This window comes from Taeniopygia guttata, chromosome 5 (assembly GCF_048771995.1).
Source record: "Taeniopygia guttata chromosome 5, bTaeGut7.mat, whole genome shotgun sequence".
In the NCBI taxonomy this organism is placed as follows: domain Eukaryota; kingdom Metazoa; phylum Chordata; class Aves; order Passeriformes; family Estrildidae; genus Taeniopygia; species Taeniopygia guttata.
The window spans coordinates 21,557,971-21,580,986 of record NC_133030.1 but is presented as its reverse complement, the minus strand read 5'-3'; the positions used below and the strand labels follow the sequence as shown (position 1 = coordinate 21,580,986).

The window sequence follows — 23,016 nt, the reverse complement described above, 5'->3', positions numbered from 1 at the left end:
ACATAGTATTATACTGACCCCTTCTGGTTATACAGTGGGAAAACCATTTTATATGCAAGTGGCTTGCTTCTGTTAACTGCTTAAAAATATTTCTTTTCTTGGACATCAGATTGTCAAACAGTCATATTCAGCAATAACACTGCCTTTACATGGCAAACACTCTAGAGAATTAAGTAGTTAAGAGCATCCATTACAGAGAGGTGTGTAAACATTAAATTGCTTCACTATTTTCTTCAAAATTTATCTTAATATCGTCTTTATGCCTTTTGTCCAGACTCTTAGAGGAAACAAAAGTATTGATAGGAACTAATTACAGTCATAGATGTGACCAATAAGACAAAATACTATATCTGGGTTTGGTCTTCTTTCTAAATAGAAAACAGAGCAATAAAAGTACTAAAATAGTTTTATTTCAAAGTCTAATATTCAATTAAGAATTTATTTTAATTTAATTAATATAGGTATGAAGCTTTTTTAAATTTTGTGTCAGGGTGGAAGGCTAGTGGAAAGACAGAAAAACAACTGCATAGCTTTTACATTCTACACTTTTTTTTACATTCCACACTTTCTTATGAGGAAAGTAGAGTCATTAGGTTTGGGAGTAAACTGGAAGCTACTTCAATTCCTACCATGCTCTCTTTGTTTTCTCTCGCAATTTTGAATGCTATACTGTAAAACAGGCTACTGTTGATATTTAATGTTTTACAAGTATTGACAACTAACAAATACAAAAAGGACTTTGGATCATTCTTTCCTCTCTGCATCATCTTGGACTTGATTAACTGCAGCTTCAAGAACACTGGCACAATTAATTTAATTGACATAAACTTCTGAATTGTTGCCAGTAAATTCTGCAGAAATTCTTACTAAAAGTTTCATGAGCAAAAGGCCAAGTCCACTACTGGAGCAAGAAGCTGTCTTCCAGCCACCTCTCAAAATGTATTCAAAATGTAGGAAAGCAAAGCTCTCCAGTAACACAATAATGGAAGTGTATCAGCACTTAAAAGGATAAGTTAAGCTAAAGGAAAAGGCTTATCTAGGCACAATAGTCAAAACATGTTTAGCTATCCAAATTGTGTCTGTCAAAGATACTAAGCTTTAAGGTATTTTCTTTTTTCCAGATGTCTTCATCTCTTCAGGAAATCTAAAAATGACTGTGAACAAGATATATTCCTACTACTATCCAAAAGCCTGCAATGCATCCTATCCCAATGAATAACAGCTATCTGGAATCCAAATACAGTCAAAATTCAGGTTTATTATTGAATTGAAGAATGGACAGGGTAGGAGTAAACAGGACAAAGGTCTCCTGACAGAACAGGAACTACTGACTCTTCTACAGATCATATTTCATTTACATACAACCTATGTGAAGACAAAACTTGACTTTTATCCAAATTTTTTATCCAGTTGCTCCAAAATATTTTAACAGAAGCACATAGTTGTCAGAGCACAGAGTTCAGGCTTTTTTTGGACGAGTAGGTTGGTTTTCAGTATAAGTTCTTTCAGGGAAAAATTCCCCCATTTGGTATTAGGGTTATGAAAGTACTTTAAATTTCTCTCAGTTTTAACTGTAGACTATAATTAAGATATTAGAAAGACATTAAAAAAATACCATATCTTTCATGGTATTCCATAACAAAGCAGAATAATGAAAGAGACCCTCCCTAAAGTCAATGGCTCTCAGATTTCCAAAGCTAATGAGCAGCATGACATCACTGGGAATTAAAAACAGCACACACATTCACACTCTAGAAGAGCCTAATGGAAATTTTTCAAAAATATGATCAATGCAACCTTTTGGAAGACAATTAAACAAACAAACAAACAAAAAAAACATGTAAAGAATGAACAACTTCAAACCAGGTATAGTTCATGATGACAGCATCCATACACCAAACATTTTGCTTCAAAATACTGATCTATACTATAGATCACTATACTGATCTATTATCTTATTAATACATCTAATTATCTATATATAATAATATATAGATAATACATCTATTATATCTATAATATAATCTATTATCTTATTTTTACAGAATAGATTTACATAGCTGAAGAATTATGGAAAATTTGACCACAGAAAATGCCATTTTACCTTCCTTTTTCAACCATTTCACAATGTTTCCTTCTTCCATTGTCGGAGAAAGTGCAGGCATGAGAACTTTAATACCAGGTGTACCTGCAAAACAAGCAAGTGGTTATCTCAAATGAGTACTTTCTCAGTGTAATTTTTTTCTCAGTTAATTGCTTAACACAAAAGAAACCAAAACTGCATGAATCTAAAAGATAATTGAACAAAACATTCACTATGATGCTCCTTTTCTTTAAAGTTTACATACAAGCATGCCTGCCAAAGAGCTCAAAGAAAAAAAGGCACATTACAAGAGAAATGGAAATTCACAAACTCTGAATTCCTAGACCTGAAATGTTGTTGATCATCTCAAAATACAACCTCCTTCTCCTGTCATCCTTCTCCTCCTTGATTCAGGCTGTGGAATTTTTTCAGATTAAAGCGTATTTTTTTAATTAATAAAGCCTTTGTGATCCTAGTATTGCAGATGCTGATGATCCACCTCTTTCACTGATAAAGTTTTTGAATGTTTATTTATCCTTTTTACTAGAAAACTATATTTACTTTGCAGAAATTGCTTGATTTCAAGTTCCAATGATTTTATCTTGGCTCAGTAAACCCATATGCAGAAGCAGAACTGAGTAACAGCAACTCTGAGCCATGTTAGTGGGATTCTCTGAGAGCAGAGTTCAGGATACAGCACACAGCTTGGTTTCACAGCCAATTACACCTCTTGTCATCTGATCCTCTACACCAAAGAGGACATTAATATAAGAGATAATACCTTTCTGAAATTTTAAATATAGTTAAGAGGCAAAAAAAAAAAAAAAAGGCGTATTTCTAGATCAATTTTGTAAAAGCAGCTTTCCAGTACCTGACTTTTGAGGCTCTTTTTTGAACTATTACATCTGAATTTGTGTTCAGGCACAGAACAGAAATAGACACATAGAAGTACACTGTATACAACGGCAAGGCTTATTTCTGCTTCATATTCCCTTTTCTCTAATACCCAGCATTAAGGATTGTAATCATTTTATGGGAAACAACCCCACATTTCTCCCAGTTGCTGTATTGCTTGGAGTAGTCAGAAACAGCTAAAAAAAGAAACTTAGAAATTAATAATTTTCCCATTTTTACCTCATTATCTGCTTTTCAGCTCAAAATTCTTCTAATTTTCTTCCTTGGCCTTTTTTTTTTCCAAAAGCTGTGCTAAGGCACATGGTGGACAGGGAGGTGATTCAGGAGAGCCAGAACAGCTTCACCAAGGGCAAATCCTGCCTGACCAACCTTGTGGCTTCATAGGATAGATGACTACACCAGTGAACAAAGAAGAGCTATGGACGTCACCTCTCTGAACTTACAGCATCATCGTCTGTAAATTGATGAAATAAGGATTTGATGGGTGGACTGTTTCATGGCTGAGGAATGGATTGGATTCAGAGGGTAGTGATCATCATCTCAGTGCCCCCATGGACACTGGTGACAAGTCTCTTAAAGGTACTGGCAGATGGAAAGATGTGATGTGGCAGGTTGTGGCTCACAGTCCAAAAGGCAAACATAGCCTGGGACATAGAAAAATCAGTGTGGCCAGCAGGTCGAGGGCGGTGATTCTGCCTTTCTGCTCTGGTGAGATCCCACCTGGAGGAATGAGTCCAGCTCCTGAATCCTCAGCACAGGAAAGGCAGGGATATGTTGGAGGAGGTCCAAAGAACATGCACAAAAATGATGCGGGAGAGAGCTCCTCTCATATGAAGAAACAACAAGAGAGTCAGAGTTGTTCAGTCTGGAGAAGAGAAGGTTCCAGGGAGGCCTTATTGCAGTCTTGCAATAGTTACTAAAGGGGGCTTTTAAGAGAGATGGGGACAGACTTCTTAATTGGGCCAACAGCAATTGAACACAGGGTAGTGGTTTGAATTGAAAGAGGGAGGATTTAGACTGGCTTTAAGGAAGATTTTTACAATGACAGAGGTGAAACATAGAAATAGGCTGCCCAGAGTGGTGGTGGATGCTCCACCACTGAGAGGTTGGATGGGTTTCCGAACAACTTGGTCTATTTGAAGATGCCCCTGCTCATTGCAGGGGGGAAGGACTAGATGACTTTAAAGGTCCCTTCCAATCCAAACCACTCTATAATCTTTTAAAACTGTGACATGGAAACATTGTAGCAAACCTCTAATGACCTAAGTAGCCATCAATGATCCTGATATTTTAAAATGCACCAAGAGCAGAAAGTTACTTATTCCCTAAAGCCCCCAAGACAGAAACACAATCAGAATCATGGTACCAAAAACATTTGAGTTTTGTGGAAATGAGCTCAACTGCATGGTTGATGTCCCCAGAAGACTGCATGAGCAAATGCACATTCTTTTGTCTCAGTCTTTTCATGGTAGTTTTCAGTTTAATATTACTCATGACTGTCATGTTTAGAAATGTAACCAGACAATGTTCCTTGTAACACTCACAATTCCCATCTGAATTACCTCCATGCACTTCCTTTAAATAGTTTCTTGCAACTTCTCATCTAGGACTAATAAACAGAAAATGAACTATGTTATGTACGTGAATGTTTATCTGCATTCATTTCCAAAATAGTTTTGTAGTATTTGAGGTATGACTGACAAAGTATGAGTTTAAAACTGCCTTATACTATAGATATTTACTAAAAAATATTTCTCTATAACAGCAAGTAGAAAACATTATACATTATATGATACATTATGGGATGCAAAGAAGTGTTCTCAGTTTCATTAGTCTAACTTGACAAGTACGACTGACAATCAAAACATGATTTTCAAGTCATATCCCACAAATATCTAGGATTCTTGAGAACTAGTGGACAAACCTCATTTTAAAAAGTGAAAATAATCCACATTTTTAATGAAGAAAAAATTAATTTTTAAACACAGTGGTTCACATTTCTCTTCCATGAAGAGCTATTTGATCCATTTCCCAGAATATGCTTTGTACTTTGGCACAAATACAAAACTGAGCAACAAATTTGTGCCACTGCAACATTTTCCCTTCAATGTTATGAGTAACTACCCCAAAACATACAATCCATTCTGATCCTTTTATCAAGTTAGAAGAGGAACTCCAGCAGCAAGTTGAAATGGACAAATTAACAAAGTTGGACACAAAGTAGAATATGGAACCTTTTAATGCTTATGTCCAGAGAGGCCCATGCTCAGAGTTCAGTGCTTTGCAATTAAGAGTCTTGTTCAGCATGAGATACACAAGAACACCAGCCACAACGGGAGTGTTGCAAAGCTGTTTTAGCTACTCTTTGAGTTAATGACCACACACATACAAAAACCAGGCTTCAAAGCGCCTCCTCAAAGAAAAGCAACCTTACAATGTAGAATTACCTTCACCAAATATTATTTGCCCTCATCAAATGAAAAAGGGGCTAGTAAGAGGAATCACTGCATTTACATAAGTTAGTTGCACTGTACAGGCAGCCCTTATAAAGGCTTCCCTTGGGAAGTTAATATTGCTGCTTTGCAGCTTTGCAGTTGTGGGTTGGCAAAAAGTTCTGGAAATTTGCACAGAATCTCAAAGACTAAGCTCATGGGCAAATCAGAATTTCAAACCACAAGCAAGCAAAACTTCTGAATTTCCAGTCACCACCCACTGATTTTTACTTCTATCAATAGCAATTGTGTTATTACACTTCAATTATGTGAAAATAAAGGAGGAAGACTTAAAAAGAACCCAAACAAACTTCCCATGAACAAGAGACTGCTATTTTAAAGACAGCTCTCTGTATCCAGGAGAATTTGTTCTTGGTGACACGTTTCAACCATCGAGTCTGGCAACATTTCTGCTGCCTTCCCTCTCTGTCAAGGGATTCAATGCATGTTTAACCTGTCCCACCAGAAAGATATTTCATAACGTCCTACATACGCTCTGCAGTCAGTAGAGAACTGAAAAACGTACTGCAACTTAACACCAATGAGGACCGAAGAGAGAAAAACAAGAAGGGTAGGACTTCATAATCTAAAGCTGTAATTGGACAATGTTGCTATGAAACATTAAAAACAAAGAAAAATTTACACACCTCTAACATAAAGAGGTCATTCTATTCCATTCTCTCGTTTTCCTCTTTCTCTGCAACCAACAAAGTAGGAATTCCATTCTGAATTAATTGTTTTAATTATGCAAATCAACTTTTCCTCTACCAGCACCACAAACATGGACAGAAACATAGAAACAAAAAATTCATGCGATGTGATAAACTAGATCCACATGAACCAATACTTCAAATAGTGTTTTTTTCAGAAACAGAAAAGCAGAGAAATATCAGTAATGCTAAAATAAAATTTACTTAAATTTACATTGTCAAACTAGGAACCAAGGATGAGTTTTATGTCCAAATGAGCTGTGTTTTACTTCTCATCTTTTATTTTAGAGGCAACAATGAAGTTAAGAAAACAGTTTGGTGATACCATTAAGAAAACTGGTATCACCAAAATACTCACCACCTTGAAAAGCTGTAAGTACACTAGAAGGATTGAATGAGGAAAGCCTGAATGACTTAAAGGTGCGATCTATCCACCCTAACACGTTAAAGCTTACTGTAAGGAATTAAAAGATTTTAGTCATTTGCATGTCCAAATTTAGAAATTTAACTCCAGCTATACATTAAGTACTCTCAACATAAAAAACACAATAGATTGTCTGGGAGGACTGTAGACAAAAGTTATTTAAGGACAAGATAAGACCAATTTAGGAGTAGTTCATCATGCATTATACTATATTTGCATACTATTATATGTAGAAAGACACAAGCTTTTTCTAATAAAATTTGGAAACAAATAACATTTATTTCAAGAAAGGGATAGATTTTCCTGTATCTCACACAGCAGGTTTTACAAAGGAAAAGATTTTCATACTGCAAAGCAACAGTGCTGGAAATAAGGGAATGTCAAGGTCTAAACCACAATGATTAAACTGTCTTGAATTACTACTGAGTTTTATTACAACAGGTTAATGAAAGCTCACTTTTTTGTAAGCACACTTAAACCTCAAAGAGTTCAGGTATTTCATGCTCAGCACCACACAAGGACCTCATGACAATGCACCTGATCATTGTTTAAATGTTTTTTACAAGTTGTAACTTACAGAGCAAGTAGGGAAAGATGACATCTCATTTCAGGATCCGTAACTCATCCCACACCTCTTAGAGACAGAAGAAAACATGGAAGGGCAAATGATCTGCCTGATAATCGTGTAACAACAAACTCCTGAAGAATGCATCTTGAAAAGGTGTTCTCATAACCTCACACCTTGATTTCTATGTAGGAAAGGATGCTAGACACGCAAGTAATAAATTTTATTTTTCCATTAACAAATCAAATAGAATAACATGAAAGATATATCACACATAGCAAGTAGGTTCTGTAGTTACTGGAAACATTACCAGGAGAGTAAGATGACAGAAATGTGGTGGAATTGCCAAACAAGGACCAAAATAACCAAATAAAAAACTTTCAGTGCTTAGCTATACTTCCACTTAGAAAACACACTTCTGTTTTCAATGGTGTGAACTTTCTCCTTATCCACAACAAAATATTCTCCTATTTGAAGGCTTAATTTATTTTCCTCTGTAGATTTTGCTTTCTTCCTTTCTAGACATTTAATACGGTCTAGAAATGTCTCTCCGAGTTTCTCCTGCCAGCCCACACACATCCCGCTGTGCTTTCAGTACCTCCCGAGACCAAGCGAACGCACCCAGAGGGAGGACGTACAGCAGGGTGAAGAAAACGTGTTTGGGTTTTTTTCCCCCTCCGTCGCATTATCCTGCTCTGATTTTGATTGGCAATAAACTCAGTTAATATCGCCAAATCGAGTCTGCTCTGCCCACGACAGTAATGGAGCAGTGTCCTTATTTGCCCGTCCTTATCCTTGTGCTGTGTTTTCTCTCCCCTGCCCGTTGGAGCTCTGGAGGAGCTTCGCTGAGCGCCTGACACGCAGCCAGGGTCAGCCCAGCGCTCTCAGCCTTCTCCCCGCTGCACGTCCCCGCAGACGCACCTAGAGCAGGGCACCCGCCTCACCGCCACTCACCCAGCAGCTCCCGGGTGCCGTGCAGGTGCCTCCATCCTGCGCGGGCGGGCAGGGAGAGCCCCGCGCCCAGCGCCGAGCGCCCGGCCCGCAGCAGCCGCAGCAGCCGCTCCCCGCCGCCGCTCAGCCACAGGGACGCCGCCATCTTCCCCCGCCCCGGCCGCGCGGGGCTGCCCCGCTCACCGCCTGAGCAAAAACAACCGGGCACGCCCCGGTGCCCCGCCAGCCCCTCCCGTGGGATCGCCCGCCTCGATCGCCCCAGCCACAGGCGAGTGCAGTCGCACGGACTCTTGCGCCCAGCCTGGCTGTTCGTCCCCGGGGCACCCCCGCATCTCTCTAGTCCCTGCCGGCTCCCGGCCCGCGGCGAGCAGCGGCCTCTCCATCCCGCCCGCCGGGGCTCGGGCCGGTGCCCACGGCCGGGGCGTGCCCAGCGCTCCGCAGGCACCCGCGCGGTCGCCCAAAGAAGGCCCGAGCAAGGCCCCCATGGCGGGCGTCGGCGGGGACGCGGCGCAGGTAACGGGGCCGGGGCGGCGGGGCGCGCACCGCTCCGGGGGCACCGGCACCGCTCCGGGGGCACCGGCACCGCTCCGGGGGCACCCGCACCGCTCCGGGGGCACCGGCAGCGCTCCGGGGGCACCGGCACCGCTCCGGGGGCACCGGCACCGCTCCGGGGGCACCGGCACCGCTCCGGGGGCACCCGCACCGCTCCGGGGGCACCGGCACCGCTCCGGGGCACCCGCACCGCTCCGGGGGCACCGGCACCGCTCCGGGGCACCCGCACCGCTCCGGGGGCACCGGCACCGCTCCGGGGGCACCCGCACCGCTCCGGGGCACCGGCACCGCTCCGGGGCACCGGCACCGCGGGAACCCCGCGCACTGCCAGCAGCTTCGCAGCTGCTCCTTAGCAGGGACGCCCGGGGAGTACCGGTGGGTGGCAAGCTGAGCGTGAGCAGGAAGCGTGCCCTGGAGGAAAGTCAGGCAGCGAGGTGCAGGCGGAGTCAGTGTCCAGCGTTCCGGGAGCAGTGTTCATGAAAGCACGAGTTCCACCTCAACACGGGGCTGAACTTCCTTACGCTGAGGCTGTCAGAGCACTGGAATAGGCTGCCCGAGGCAGTCGTGGAATCTCTCTCTGGAAACACTCAAAGCCCAGCTGGAGGCTTTCCTGTGTCACTCGCTGGGGTGACGCTGCCTCGGCAGGGGGATTGCTCTGAATTGTCTCCAAAGGGCTCTTCCCACCCTAGCTATTCTGTGGGCCCATACAAACATGTTATAAAATTTAGTACAGTTTCCAGAATGTTGCCAGCTGTTAGTCTGGCTGCATCTACAGGACCCATGGCTCTTTTTATGTGAACTGGGGTGGTTTAGGTTTGTTTTGTGATTTGGTTTTCCTTTGTTTTGTTTGGTTTTTTTTTTTTAATTGGTCTTTCATTGAGGCTTTATCTGTCATCACAACCAGAACATGAGCTGGCAGTGCTGTGCTTCAGCAAACACTGAGCATATGGAGGCATTGTCTCAGAACATCTCTCCAGTTTGTATGTGACACTGGTGGAGAGACCAGCCCAAGCTTCAAAACCAGCAAGAACAGCAGGGAGATGAGAGGTATCAGCAGCCTAGATGATGTGGCCTGCCAGGAAAGTGGGAAAGAATCTAGTTCATCATAAACAAAGCAAAGCAAAAAAAGAGCAGCAGATTGAGTTGTCACATAAAACATTGTCACAGAGGTGAGAGGGAAGAGCATCTCCTGCATGTCCATGATCTTTGGTAAGAGAGAACAAATCCCACTGTCACTGGAGGTCGTAAAGATGAGGTTGGAGTAGGAGATTCCAAATGTCAAAGGTGCCCCAGGCTATCATCTCCAGTAACTCACCTTTCCAGTCTCCTCTGCCTTACACTCCTGTTCCATGCTGTCTCCCCACCCTTAGTTCTTCAAGTCCAACACCACCTGGAAGCACTTCTTTCTAAACATTTCAGCAAAGGTATTGGCACCAAGCACCTGCCTACCATTTTTGCTGTGTGCTGCTTTTGCTTTGGGTCTCTCTATTCTGTTGGTGTTGACAAAATACTCCCCCCACAATGTGGATTCTTGGTGCTAAACAAAATATTTTTATTGGAAATTATTTTGACGGGCATTAATGACCAGGGTGAGCACTAGAGCAGCTAATCATTTTAAAGCTTCTAGTTGCTGCAGTAAAAAAAAAAAAAAGACTCCTGCATAAAAGCACACCATAAAAGCAGCTGTATTACTGTGGTAATGTAGGTAGAAACCTTACCTCTGACACCAGAGATACCTTTGGTTAATAGATATGGATATTAATGTAATAAAAAATGGAATATGGAAAAAATACAAGATGGGTTTTTTACCTGCTAAAGAAATATTAAAATAATGCAATTTGCTTTCTGACTAAACTGCATGTAAAGTAATTTTGTGTAGTAAAAATGTAGGAATGTAAAGTTCATAAAATAATTTGCATATATTTTCTGTGGTATTTTGGAGTGCTGTTTAAAAATATGTATTGACCAATAAAGTCTGTTCTGAAATTTGTAAATCAAGCAAAATAAACCTACAGAAAAACTGATTTAATAGGAAAACTATTAGTCAAGCTTTTAAAAATTGATGTTAGATGCATTTATTTTCCCTTTTTTTGTGCAATGGTCCATAACATAATCCTGCTGGTGTAATATCTACGGGCGACTGCGCTCAAATAAATTTTAGATGAGACTTCTCCTGTGAAGGATAGTCAGACTTGCACCTTATTTGGAGGTTTTGTTTGTTTCAAGGTGTGATGTCCCTGGCAGAACATAAAGGGCACTGTGTAAACACGCAGTTATTTTGTAACTGAAGTTCATTAGCATAAATTAGACCATTTTGCTGTATTATGAAAGTACTAATCCTTTAAACTCAGTTTGAGAGCTTGAATTCTTAGGTTTGAGGTGTTTCTGATGGTTTTTCATTGATTGGTATATTTTCTTTTTAGGATGGGTTACATCCAAGGAATCTTATCCCAGAGCTTTGTAGACAGTTTTATGGTTTAGGCTGGGTAACGGGAACTGGTGGAGGAATCAGCGTGAAACATGGGTAAGTAATGATGAAAGAAGTAATGTGGTGGTGAGAGAGAGCTGTCTGTGTTTAGTAGTTGGTAAGGGCATTTCAGTTCCATGAGAAATGTTTGCAAGTCACGAGTGAGCAAGAAGTTAGAAGGAGAAACAAGCAGTATGCCGAAATTAACCATATAGCAGGAAGGTGAATAGTCTGAATTAATCATTGCAGACCCTTCAATGGGGAGAGACAACTTCAGAGAGTGACCTTATCTTGTACTTTTCCTACCTTTGTTTGAGGTAGATGAATTGCCTTTAAAGAACAATGTGTTTCCCCTTTTTCATTTCACTGATTATGGAAATTATAGTGGGTTACATCAGGCTTTCAAATGCCTGTGGTTAAATAAGACCAGTCTCACCCTGGATGTATTTTACAGGCCAGATATTTCCTTTAAGAAGGAAATTGCTGTTCCACTGAGGTAATTTCTAAGGAGAAAAATACTTTACATATAATTAAATCATGACAGGTAACAGCAATTTTTGGTCTTTATCTCCTACCAAGAAGCACCACTTTGTGTTGTAATTTGCCTATCTCCTGCCTTTTCATAATCCCCAATCCTTTTAGTGGGAACAGAGCTCCTCTCAGTGGCCACTGAAAAAAAGGATAAGTCCTCATTCTGCAAAAAGCCTTGCACAGTGCCTGCAATTCTGTACCCAGTCACAAGGTTGTGACATGATCTTGAAAGTATCTGACCTCTCATTTTTCTGATATACACTTGCATGCAGGCATAAACAGCCATTGTATTCCAAGATGTAGTATATATATATATATATATATATATATATAATAAATAAAAACCCCTAAACACTCATACTTGTGCTGTTTGAACTTTGTGCAGGTCATTTCACCTCCCTGCTTGATTTTGCAAGCAAAGCCACAATAGTAATAATAACGAGATGAATGAAAAGAGGATAAATTCTGTGGGAAGATCTTTCTAGCTCTAATTTGTCATCAGTACCTAAATGTAGCCTATTTTCTTTGTCATTCCAGTACAACTCCTGTTGGTTTTGGCAAGACAAATGGCATTATCAGGGAACACACTAATATAGTAATATAGTTTTCCTTAGTAGTTCTCTAGCTTGTTTACTTGGCATTGTTAGAAAGGAAAATGTAAAAGAACAGTTGAAATTTGATTCAAATATAGCAACTGTTTTTACCAGGTAGTCTTAATCAGCCTTACTCACTGAACAGTTCATATCAACCATCAAGGAAAAAAAAAAGCCAATTTGGACTTGGCATAGCATGTTAAAAATGAATGTAGAATTCTTTGTGAGGTATCTTGTATTTGAAGACTTTATTTTGTCATCATATTTTCTCGTTACAGTTAAGTTCTAAAAAAGAAAAAATTGGTTTAAGAAAAATTGCTTGTCCGTCATAAGTAATTGAGTTTACCACTTGATTTCTTATCTTGCTCATGCAAATGAATCAAGATTAAGTTAATGCAATGCCAGCAGTGTTAATTCATTAATGTCAAAAATTACAAATATGATAAAGCCACATTTTTCTGTGCTTCACAGACATTTACCTCTATGAATAGTACATCATCTTAGAGTTTTATTTTTGGAAGGATTAAAATCACAGAATTGTTTAGGTTGGTAAAAATCATTGAGTGTCCAACCATAAACCTACAACTGCCAAGTTCTCCACTAAATAACATTCCTAAACACCATGCCTAAATGTCTTCTAAAACTTTATGAGATGATGAGCCAAGTGCTTTCCTGGGCAGCCTATTCCAATGCTTGGTAACCTTTTCAGTGAAGAAATTTTTCCTAATATCCAATTTAAACCTCTCCTGATGTAAATTGAGTTAATTTCCTCTTGTCTTGTCACTGGTTACCTGGCAGAAGAGACCAACCTCACCTGGCTACAGCCTCCTTTTAGGCAGTTGTTAAGAACAATGAGGTCTTCCCTGAGCCTCCTTTTCTCCAGGCTAAACACCCCCAGCTCCCTCAGCTGCTCCTCACAAGACTTGTGCTCCAGACCCTTCACCAGCTGCAATACTCTTGTCTAGATCTACAAACATCCCATGGTCCATAGGAAATATGTCTGTAACTTGACTAATTATTCACTAGATGTCTCTGTGCTCCTGAATTTAGTACGTGACTGCTGAAACCAAATAGTGATTGCAGTTCAGAGAGAGAATATAGTTGGGGGTTTTGTGCTAATAATGAAAATAATGCAGTACTATCTTAAAATCATTTTAGTTTCAATTAGTTTTTACAGTTTTTTCTTCATTTAGTCCTTGCAAGAAGTGATGCATTTCTATTTAAATTTAATTATACTGAATTAGTGAATTAGTGCTATCAACTCAACTAAACATGGAACTGCACTAGAAACCTAACCTGCACAGTTAAAAAAAGTGTTTACAGTGTTGCATGTTGCAGATAATTATTACTGTTTATAGATAGTTTATGGATTTTTATGTAATGGTTTTGTCACCTGCCTTATCACAGATCATTATCTGTTTGCAATTTCTCATTTAATTTTTATTCTGAATTCTAGGAATTTGAGTTTGAGTTACTGCATGAAGAGGATTTTTTTCTTTGTTGAAAAAATAAGGCTGCACTTCTTACATTTGTTTCGGATATCTGTCAAGTTGAAAGCAGGGTTTTGTAGCCCTGCAAGTTAGATTTTATCTGCCATTGTACAATTTCCTTCTATTTTGAAAACTATGTACCTGTCAATGTATTGGAAGAGCAAGAAATTGTTTAAATTGTGAGGGTCTAGATTGTCTATTTCCTTTTCAGTGGCTCAAGAGCTTGAATGCCTGTACAGTCATTGCTCAACTGTGTTTACTGATTTTTCTCAACTGCAACTTTTTCTAGAGATGAAATCTACATTGCTCCTTCAGGAGTCCAAAAGGAAAGAATACAGGTGTGTTGAACTGTACTTTTACCTCAGAGCTCATCTTGAGATGGATGAAAATGTCTTCTTTAGAGTTTCATTTTTCTTTATGTGAAGTTACAGACTTGTTATACTGTTGACTACATTACTGAAACAGCTGCTGGTTTCTCCCAGTACTTCACTATCATAGCAAGCCAGTATGTGTTTCAGTGGCCAGTGTAGATTAGTCTTGATGTTCTTGCTTTAAATTAACACAAAGCAGCATGAGAGTGGAGCATTACTTCAGTCCAGCTTTATTCTTTGTCAGGCTTGGTTGGCTAGACCTGTGTGGCTACAGTTTCAAGTTACCCACTTAAACAGACATTAACACTTCTGTCAAATAAACATTTGCTGTTTATTTTCATTTAAGTGATTGCAAATATTTGTTTTGGTATTCTCAGTAAAAAACTGGGCTCTCCCCATGAAAAGGTGACTCTCTGCTTTTCCAAAAAAACCCAAAATGTAAGAGGAGAGGGGAATGGTAATCGATACCTATTTTATGACAGCAGGAACTCCCCCAGAATAGTGTAATACATGAAAAGGATTTGTCATTTCATAAATCTGAGGAGAAATACAATGAGGACTGAAAGGAATTAATTCACTGTTAGAAACTTGGGGTCTTTGAGCAGTGTTCACTGGGGATGTGGAGAAGTAAGGCAGGCAGAGGTATGTAAGATAACCACGATGCTCTGGTCTGTGCTCACAGTAACAGAGGATTAAGCACAGTCAGTGAGGAAATCTCCTGCAATTGTATTTTCTGCTGCCTTTTAAAATAACATTAAAATTTTATTACTATCCTGAATAATTCTTTGTACTATTCTGATGCACAAAGGTAATTGATGCAAAGGTAACATTCATGTAAAACTACTAAAAGCAAAGTTTCAAAATAAATAGTTCTGCAAATTTAAATATATTATTTTTAACTTTTGTCGTTTGTTGGTTCTTTTAAGTAGGGAAGGAAAAGCACATCGACATTTCTTATTTTTAATCAGTTACTACTTTTCCTTTTGATCTGTTTTTATTACTGAGCTACACTATCTCCTTTCTGAGAAAATTGTAGTTTTACAAATATCTGCATGGCATCAGTCTGAGGAAAAAGAGTACCTAATACTAATTTCCATTACACAGTGTTGGTAAGTACTATTAGAAACTGGAATAAATGTGGAGCATTACAGCACTTTTACAAAGTTCAAATCACATTCTGTATTAAATATATGGTTTGTATATATTTGTTTCCCTAGAGGGAAAACAAAACTATTTGAGGTTAAATATCAAACAAAACTGTCACAGATCAAAATAATTTCTTCTTTCTTACAGCCAGAAGATATGTTTGTTTGTGACATGAATGAACAGGACATCAGTGGTCCTCCACTGCACAAGAAACTAAAGAAAAGCCAGTGCACACCTCTTTTTATGAATGCCTACACTATGAGAGGTATGTAGCAAAGTTTGCAGTTCAGCAGTGACTGAAACACTGTATATGTACATCCACAAAATTGCTATTCAGTACCATATTCTTCATACATAGAAGTTACAGAAGTTACATGTGAAATAAACATGAAACTATAAAATAAATTGATTTGCAAAGGTATATATACAGAGGAATATAATTCATAGCAACATCCTGTCAGTATCACTTGGAATTTAATCTTCTCTTGTAGCTATGCCCATGGTCATGTTTTCAGGACAGATTTTTAGTGCAGAATATTGGTAGGCTGCAGGGGAAGTCCAGGATTACAGCAGTTTTATATCAGTGGTTTTGACAATTCAGCTATTACTGTTTAAATCCTTTTGCATCCCATTGGCTGAGATTAACAGTTATAAATTAGGAATAGGTGAAAACAGATGAAACTTTTCTTCTGCAGGTAGATAGTAATAGAGAGATTTTGATGTTGTGTAAAATTTCCATCTGTTGTTTCAGAAAGGATTTAGGGAGTCTCTTTTGGTCTTCCTGCACAAGCAGCTTATATGTGTCCTCAAGGAATAACAACATTGTATCTTTATAAGTAGATTATAATTATTGTCAACCTATCTTTCCATTATGACACAGTAAGATGATGAATTTTTTTTCAAAGAATCAGCAAATAATTGAAGAAACATAAAAAGAAAGTAAAAGGCTTTAAACTTTAATTTAACAAATAAGTTTGGAAATTCTTTATAACCTCAGAACTCTGATAAAATTAAGAGTGTCTCAGTCATTGCAGTGTGTAAAGAAATGTACAAGTAGAGTTTCTGCTTAAATTTGTACAAGCAGTGTCTCTTGGAATTTGTCATTAACTGAAAGTTAACACAAGTGTCCTAAGACAATCCATAATTACCCCTTATATGAGTATTTACCTAATATCTTCATTTAGGTTGCTGTGTATTTTTTCCTCTCATACAGCAGATCATCATTTTGTAAGATGCCTAATCAAAGGAAATGAATCAAGTATCTGAATAAAATTTTCTTAATAGACACATTTTAAAATTAATTCTAAATTTTCTTTTTCTGTTCTTAGGGGCCGGCGCAGTGATCCATACACATTCCAAGGCTGCTGTTATGGCTACCCTTCTTTACCCAGGGCGTGAGTTCTCTATTACCCATCAGGAGATGATAAAAGGAATCCAGAAGTGTACTTCAGGAGGCTATTACAGGTACTTCTCTATATTTAGGAAAAGAGGTGTGATGTTTGATCATTTTTTTTCAGCAATATCAGTACAAGTCATTTGAGTTATATACTTGAAAGTGTATAATCCAAAGTATTAAGAATAAGAAGTAAAAAGACCTCTGGAATGAATGAGTCACCACTGGCTTTCTGTAAGATCTGTGTAAGAGATCTGAGATAAAATCTTGTAATGCCAAGGCTGCTGTGGTCTGTTGAGCTACAGGAAGAAGCCAAATAAAGAGCTATATCCTGAGATGTTACTACATCTGTACAAAATTCAGCTGAAACTGGAGCCAGCCAACACCAGGATGGATTGATAGCATGTACAAACTGCATTTGGGTGGACTTCACATATCACTGCCTGTGCTAGTTTAGGGCATGTTAAGAGAGTAGAGGATTTCAGATTTACTTGACAGAGTTTGAAAGAAAATTCAGAATAAACAGCTCATTAAAGATAATGTTATTACTTTTCAAGGATGAGTTCTGAGGTAAGTGCTGAGTTATTCCAAATTATGTGTGATGGCTTGTTTTGAGGTCTCCACCCACAGAGTGTTGAATTGGGATCTGCAAACAACATTTATGTAACATGTGACAAGGAGATGAGAAATTGAAATGCTAAATTCTTTCCACTTTTTGATGTTAATTTTTGTATCTAGGTATTGCCCTTTAGCAAGGGAGCAAGCCATATGTGATTTTACACCCAGGCATATTTTATTCCATTTTGGTTGACTTGCCAACTTTACTTTCTTGCCACCATTAGCATGTGCATTTTTAATGTGGTAAAATACAAGCCTTTGTACTCAATTGTCTAACAACACTGTTTTTTTTAAAAATCCGCAATATTTTTTTATATGCATTTTGAGCTCTCAAGCACTCCTAAATATTAGTTAGGAAACATTGTATTTATTGGATTCCATACTTCCAAGTTTTCTGTGTCATTCTATTAATTTACCAGATTCAAGAAATCAAAGCTCCAGGTTATATGGCTCATAAGCACATGTTCATTCACACTAGACTGATTCCACTGGCCTGCATCACACAAGGCAAGCTCATTGAATTCAAAAGAAAAATGGGACCTTGGATTCAAAATACAAAATGGCACTTTTTAAAAAAGGGATTGCATGTTGTTTGTAGTTACATAAATCTTTTCTGGAAGCTGTCCTGGAAAATGCTACAGCTAGAATGATCAGAAGTATATGTTGGCCTAAATATGACTCCAGTGATCCCACACTAGTTTTACCTTTGATTTCCATAGAAGTAGAATTAGAATCAGTAGTAAAAAAATGTAAAAGTCAGACTGTCACAAGGTGTTTTACATACATGTTTGAGTAAATGTAGGCTGCTTATATTTAAATTTTAAAAAAAGAGATCCCAAGTATTTACCTCACTCAGAGTCTTCTTAACATTTTTTATCTATTAGTTCTTGATAGAAAGCTTATGGTCCTGGTTAGGAATCAGTTATGGTACTTATAGCAGCTTTCAAGCTCAAGCAGAAAGGAAAACCTAGGAAGTCAATCCATTAACTCATTAGTAACAAACACTCCAAGTGTAATTTTAATGATCCAAATTTATAAGAGTCAAAGTAGAGCTTCAAATGCCACCTCGCTTTCTTCATTTGCTATTTCTATAGCCTTCCGTGAGGAAGCGTCAGCACTGAGAACCATAAGACATGAGACTTTATCTTCTGAATATTTGATTTAAAATACAAGCTGTTGTTGTTCTGGTTTTTTACCATTGCTTTCTTTCTGTGTTTTACAAAAGAAAGTACTACTAGCATCCGCTCATGAAATATCTATGTGATCTCAATGATAAATCTGAACCTGAACTGGGGACTTATTAAAACTATTTAAACAAGTTTCTGCTAGTGTTAATTAAGGTTCAAACAATGCCAAATATCCCAGTCCTCCTTCAGAAGAAACTCTTAGGCAAGTTCCACTGAGTAACGTGCATCATCTTGTCTTTGGAGCTGGGGTTCTCAGGCTCTCTTAAGATCACATGTAGCCCACCAATGACTCCATCACAGAGAATTTATTTTTCATGTGTTAATTCTACCTTCTATTTATATGCCTTAGCAGGACAATCTTCCAGGGGCTTTTTGGACTACCTAAATTAATTTTTTTTCTGCTCTCCAGTGAACAGCTTCATTTCCTTCTATATGATATGATAGGATTCTTTTAAATAATTTAATCTGAGGTAAAACTTGTAGATGATGCCAGTACAGGATGAAAACTTTGAAAAAGTTGTAAAGGGACCCAACTACAAAGTGATATGGGAATAAACAGCTACACCTAATAGATTAAAGAGTTGCTTTCCTTTTGTGCCTCAAGTGTAGCTCAGATATTACCATCATTACATGTGTTTGGGAGTGAGACATGTTCCTGAGAATTCCTATGCTACAGCATGACTCACAAGAGAAGAGCATAAAATCTAGTGCTGAGAATTTAACATTTTATACAGTCAGAGGATAATTTCTTTCTCGGGGAAAAGTTTATACATCAAGCACACAGGTTTTTTAAATACTTGAAGATGTTTTTTTTTTATAGATATGATGATACGATAGTGGTTCCTATTATTGAGAATACACCAGAAGAGAAGGATCTCAAGGAGAGAATGGCATATGCAATGGAAAAATACCCAGACTCCTGTGCTGTCCTGGTCAGACGCCACGGTGTTTATGTATGGGGAGAGACGTGGGAAAAAGCCAAAACAATGTGAGTACAGTTCAGGAATATGCTATCTCTTGCCTCAACATCTTAATGAACTTAATGCTATGTATATTTCCAGCCTGTGGACAATATTCAGAGTATTAAAGCCTCACTGCATATATAGGGAGCTTTTGGGAATGGATTCATCCATGATTCCATTGCTTGGTTTTCCTGCCAGCATTTTCCTTTCAGACAAGTCAATAAGTCCCTCCTCATATAAAACATGAAATCTCTTCTTTTATAAGACACCTACCAATACTGTTTGTGTAGCCCTCCCTAGTCCCATTTTTGGAATTTATCTCATTTACTGATGGAAATGCAGCAAATCAGTATTATGTAGGAAAGTGCCACTTTCCATTCCACAGCACTGGAAATAAACAATAATAGAGCTGTCCAGTCAGACTATCACATTGGTGATAAAATCTTAAGGAAGGAAAATACTAATTTTCATAAAACATGATAAGACTTGAGCTTTACTTACATTGCATTTTTTTCCCTATTTATTTTAGGTGTGAATGTTATGACTACTTGTTTGATATTGCTGTGCAGATGAAGCAGCACGGGCTAGATCCTTCAAAATATCCAGCAGGAGAGAATGGGATCTTGTAGATGTCAACAACATTTATACTCAGGTGTGAATTTATCTGTAAGGATGATCTGTTTGGAGGGAGAGACTACAGATGACACCATCACTTCAGTCTGCTTTCCCACTCAGGAAACATCAGTATTGCTCATCTTCCCCCAGTCTGCTCCATTACCACTGCAGTTGTATCTGTGTCTGAAATAGTGCTCCTTTTCCACACAATGCAGCAAAAAATCAGTGTGTTAATAGGTGGATATGTCCATTGAATATTTAGTACCAATGTACAGCATGGAGCATGCTTTCTTTTTAAAACAAAATAATATCAAGCATTTCCAGAAAGCCAATGGACTAAAAAGGCCAGAGCCTAGTGAGCTGATGTGGACAGAGATGTCTGAACGCCCAAATTTGTTTTTCTGCTTGCAGTATCAGGTTTGATTTCAGACCAATTTGGTGATATTACTTATGTGGTGGGTTAATTGGGGGTTTTAAGGGGTTTGGTTTTTTCTTCAGTGTGGCTGGTTTGAGTTTCACAGATTAGTGTTACCTGTTTACCTCATGCAGGAAATCACATTGGGTTTTTGTTTTCTACTGTAGCAATGATCAGTTTTGAAAGTTTTCATAAGAAATTTTTGAAGTTAAAGCCCATAGATAACATGGTCAGGGTGTACTTTACATGAAGGCTACCTGAAACAATTCTCACATATGGCAAAATGGTATGGCAAAAAAAAAAATGCAGTGGTAGCATAACATTTCAGAGTTGGAAAATACACATTAAAAGGTAGCAGTACTGAGATTATAAAGGAATTTATTGACCAAAGCAATGGTGTAATTAAACAAGGTAGGCTAATGACAAATGCTTCCTCAGGCAACATGAGCCCAGAACAGACAGGAACTTGGCTCCTCCGGGTGGGCGTTATGCCCACCCTAACCCTAGAGGAGGAAGCAGTGGGGCTGGAGATGTGCTGTCAGTGAGCCTCTGCCTTAGCAGGTTTTTAGGGTGCTGCTGCTGCCTATAGTGATGAAGACACGTTGGCTGCCACAGAGCTACCTCATGGCCCATAAGAGCCATACTAAAATTACTCCTCAGCCCCTGCAGTTGATAAGTTGGGCTACTGTAGTGGCATTAATATTCCTTTGCCTATTTATTATGACAAGTTTTAGATTAGTTTTGCTTCTACTTTGTTTCTCCTTTACAGGTTTCTTACATGATAATGGAGTTCCAGTGTTCACCCCACACTACTGAAGCCAGAAGGGGGTGCTGATCCTCAGCTGATTGACAAACGTCAACAGGAACTTTTTACAGTTAAACGCACCCAAGAATTAAAGGAGAGTTAAAAAAACCCCAACTACTGAACAATCATTGCAATTTACAAGTCCTGTCAAATGCCACGGTAGGAGGAATGAAAATCCAGATGCAAAAATACTTCAATAAACTTTGGAGAACTTATGTCACATTTTGATTTTGTGCCTTAAAAATTTGTATTTCAAAAACCTACACTTGTTCATCCTGCTCTAATGCTACATAATTTAACTTGAAATAAGTCTGCATTTCTGAAAGTTCTTGTAGCTTTTATTCTTCCAGAAAAAAAGTGAGGACAGCCCCTTAATTAGAAGTTAATAAAGTTTAAAGCATTGTTTGAACTGTTGATTCCTTCATACCATGTTCATGTTTATGTTTTGGGGGTTTTTTTCTTTTTTTTTAAATTAAGCCTGTAGCATATGTATTTTTAAATTCTCCTAATTGTCATTATAATGAGAAGGAAATTTTATAGCATGTCTTTCGTAGTTGTTACTGAGGGACTGCTCTGGGTCTTACCTTTTTAAATTCCTTCACTTTGAATAACAGTTTTTTATGACCTCTGCTTAGCCCCCCCCCCCAAGGTAGATTTAATCAAACTGCTCAGTCTCACATAATTATGACAAAATCTTCTGGAATGGCCCCCAGTGTAAGCCTTGACCAGATTTCTAACTGAGTATTGAGACCTCAGTCCCGAGGGTGAGATGAGACAGGCTAAGTGTCAACTGACCCTGGTTCCTGCTAGGGGCCATGCATTCTCGCCACTTCCCCTTCTGTCATCTCTGGCACTTTTTTGGAGCTTCCATGAGGTAAATTAACTCTTCAACCTGAAATAAAACTGCTTTGGGAGTGGGGGAAAAAATGTTTCAATTATTTCCTATTGAGCCACTGATAAAAACACTGAATCAAGTCAAAGATGGGTCCAAAGAGAACCTAGAGCCAGGGCAGGGGGAGATGGCAGATGCCACAGATGGCAAACAACACTTCCCCCTTTTCCTGGGGATGACAGTTAGGGTTAGTGTCTTGTGTACCTTAGATATGTTTGCCCTTCCCTCTTGTACCTCTGTACCTGCAGGGTGCAACCTTTAACCCTTAGGGGGACCTTGGTTATTGTGAAATAATGATTATTACTAAGTAACTAAAGGTTGTTTGCTATATGTTTTTTGATATGTTTTTTCATTATTAGACACTTGTCAGTGGCAAACAGTTGGCAGTGATTCCACATCTTCTGAGTGTATGTGGATTGCAGTAAGAACTCGTGTGAAAATACTGTTTTTTAAACCAGAGGGTAACTTTGGACAGGCTGCTTCACTTAAGTATAAAAAATCTCTGAAGTGTGTTCAAGACTTGAGAGGTGCAACTGACCTTAAGGGAAAGCAGTCTGTAATTCTCATAGCTTTTCTTCCCTGTGGATGTACTAATAAAAATACTTCTTCATGTGACAATCCAATTAGTCTTGAAATGTAGTTGCCATCTATTCATTGTGGCCTTTAATTCTTTATTTAAACTGCCTGATTTTTGTCAAAAAAAGTTTGTGTGGTATTCTGATGATGACTTCAGAACAGGTGATAATTGTATCGTTCCATGATACTGATGTTTTGTAAGGATGAAAAACATTTTACATTTGATGCTTTTTGTTTTATGTATGTAAAGACAAACTGTAAAA

At 38.7% G+C, this 23,016-nt stretch overlaps 2 protein-coding genes across 2 annotated transcripts in view; one reads left to right on the top strand and one right to left on the bottom strand.

Annotated features, from left to right (window-relative positions):
- Window positions 1-8,366, bottom strand: part of PDHX (pyruvate dehydrogenase complex component X) — a 33,338-nt gene extending 24,972 nt beyond the window's left edge. Inside the window, exons 1-2 of the mRNA XM_002199608.7 lie at window positions 8,144-8,366; window positions 2,105-2,188 (exon numbers count right to left, since the gene is read on the bottom strand). Coding sequence (XP_002199644.4) covers window positions 2,105-2,188; window positions 8,144-8,285 — 226 coding nt within the window. The 5' untranslated portion in view covers window positions 8,286-8,366. The remainder of the gene's footprint in view (window positions 1-2,104; window positions 2,189-8,143) is intronic.
- Window positions 8,367-8,479: 113 nt separating this feature from the next.
- Window positions 8,480-22,800, top strand: APIP (APAF1 interacting protein). The gene is made up of 8 exons (XM_041716567.2): window positions 8,480-8,653; window positions 11,116-11,216; window positions 14,063-14,111; window positions 15,438-15,555; window positions 16,619-16,754; window positions 19,309-19,476; window positions 19,980-20,102; window positions 21,250-22,800. The coding sequence occupies exons 1-7, from the start codon at window positions 8,624-8,626 to the stop codon at window positions 20,077-20,079; spliced, it is 702 nt and encodes a 233-aa protein (XP_041572501.2). The 5' UTR covers window positions 8,480-8,623; the 3' UTR covers window positions 20,080-20,102; window positions 21,250-22,800.
- The last annotated feature ends 216 nt before the right edge of the window (window positions 22,801-23,016 follow it).

Bases quoted from the DNA above. Each gene is read 5' to 3' on its own strand.
- APIP (XM_041716567.2), top strand. From the start codon at position 8,624: ATGGCGGGCGTCGGCGGGGACGCGGCGCAG. The intron at 11,217-14,062 runs GTAAGTAATGAT...AACTTTTTCTAG, and splicing joins GGAATCAGCGTGAAACATGG to AGATGAAATCTACATTGCTC. The intron at 14,112-15,437 runs GTGTGTTGAACT...TCTTTCTTACAG, and splicing joins TCCAAAAGGAAAGAATACAG to CCAGAAGATATGTTTGTTTG.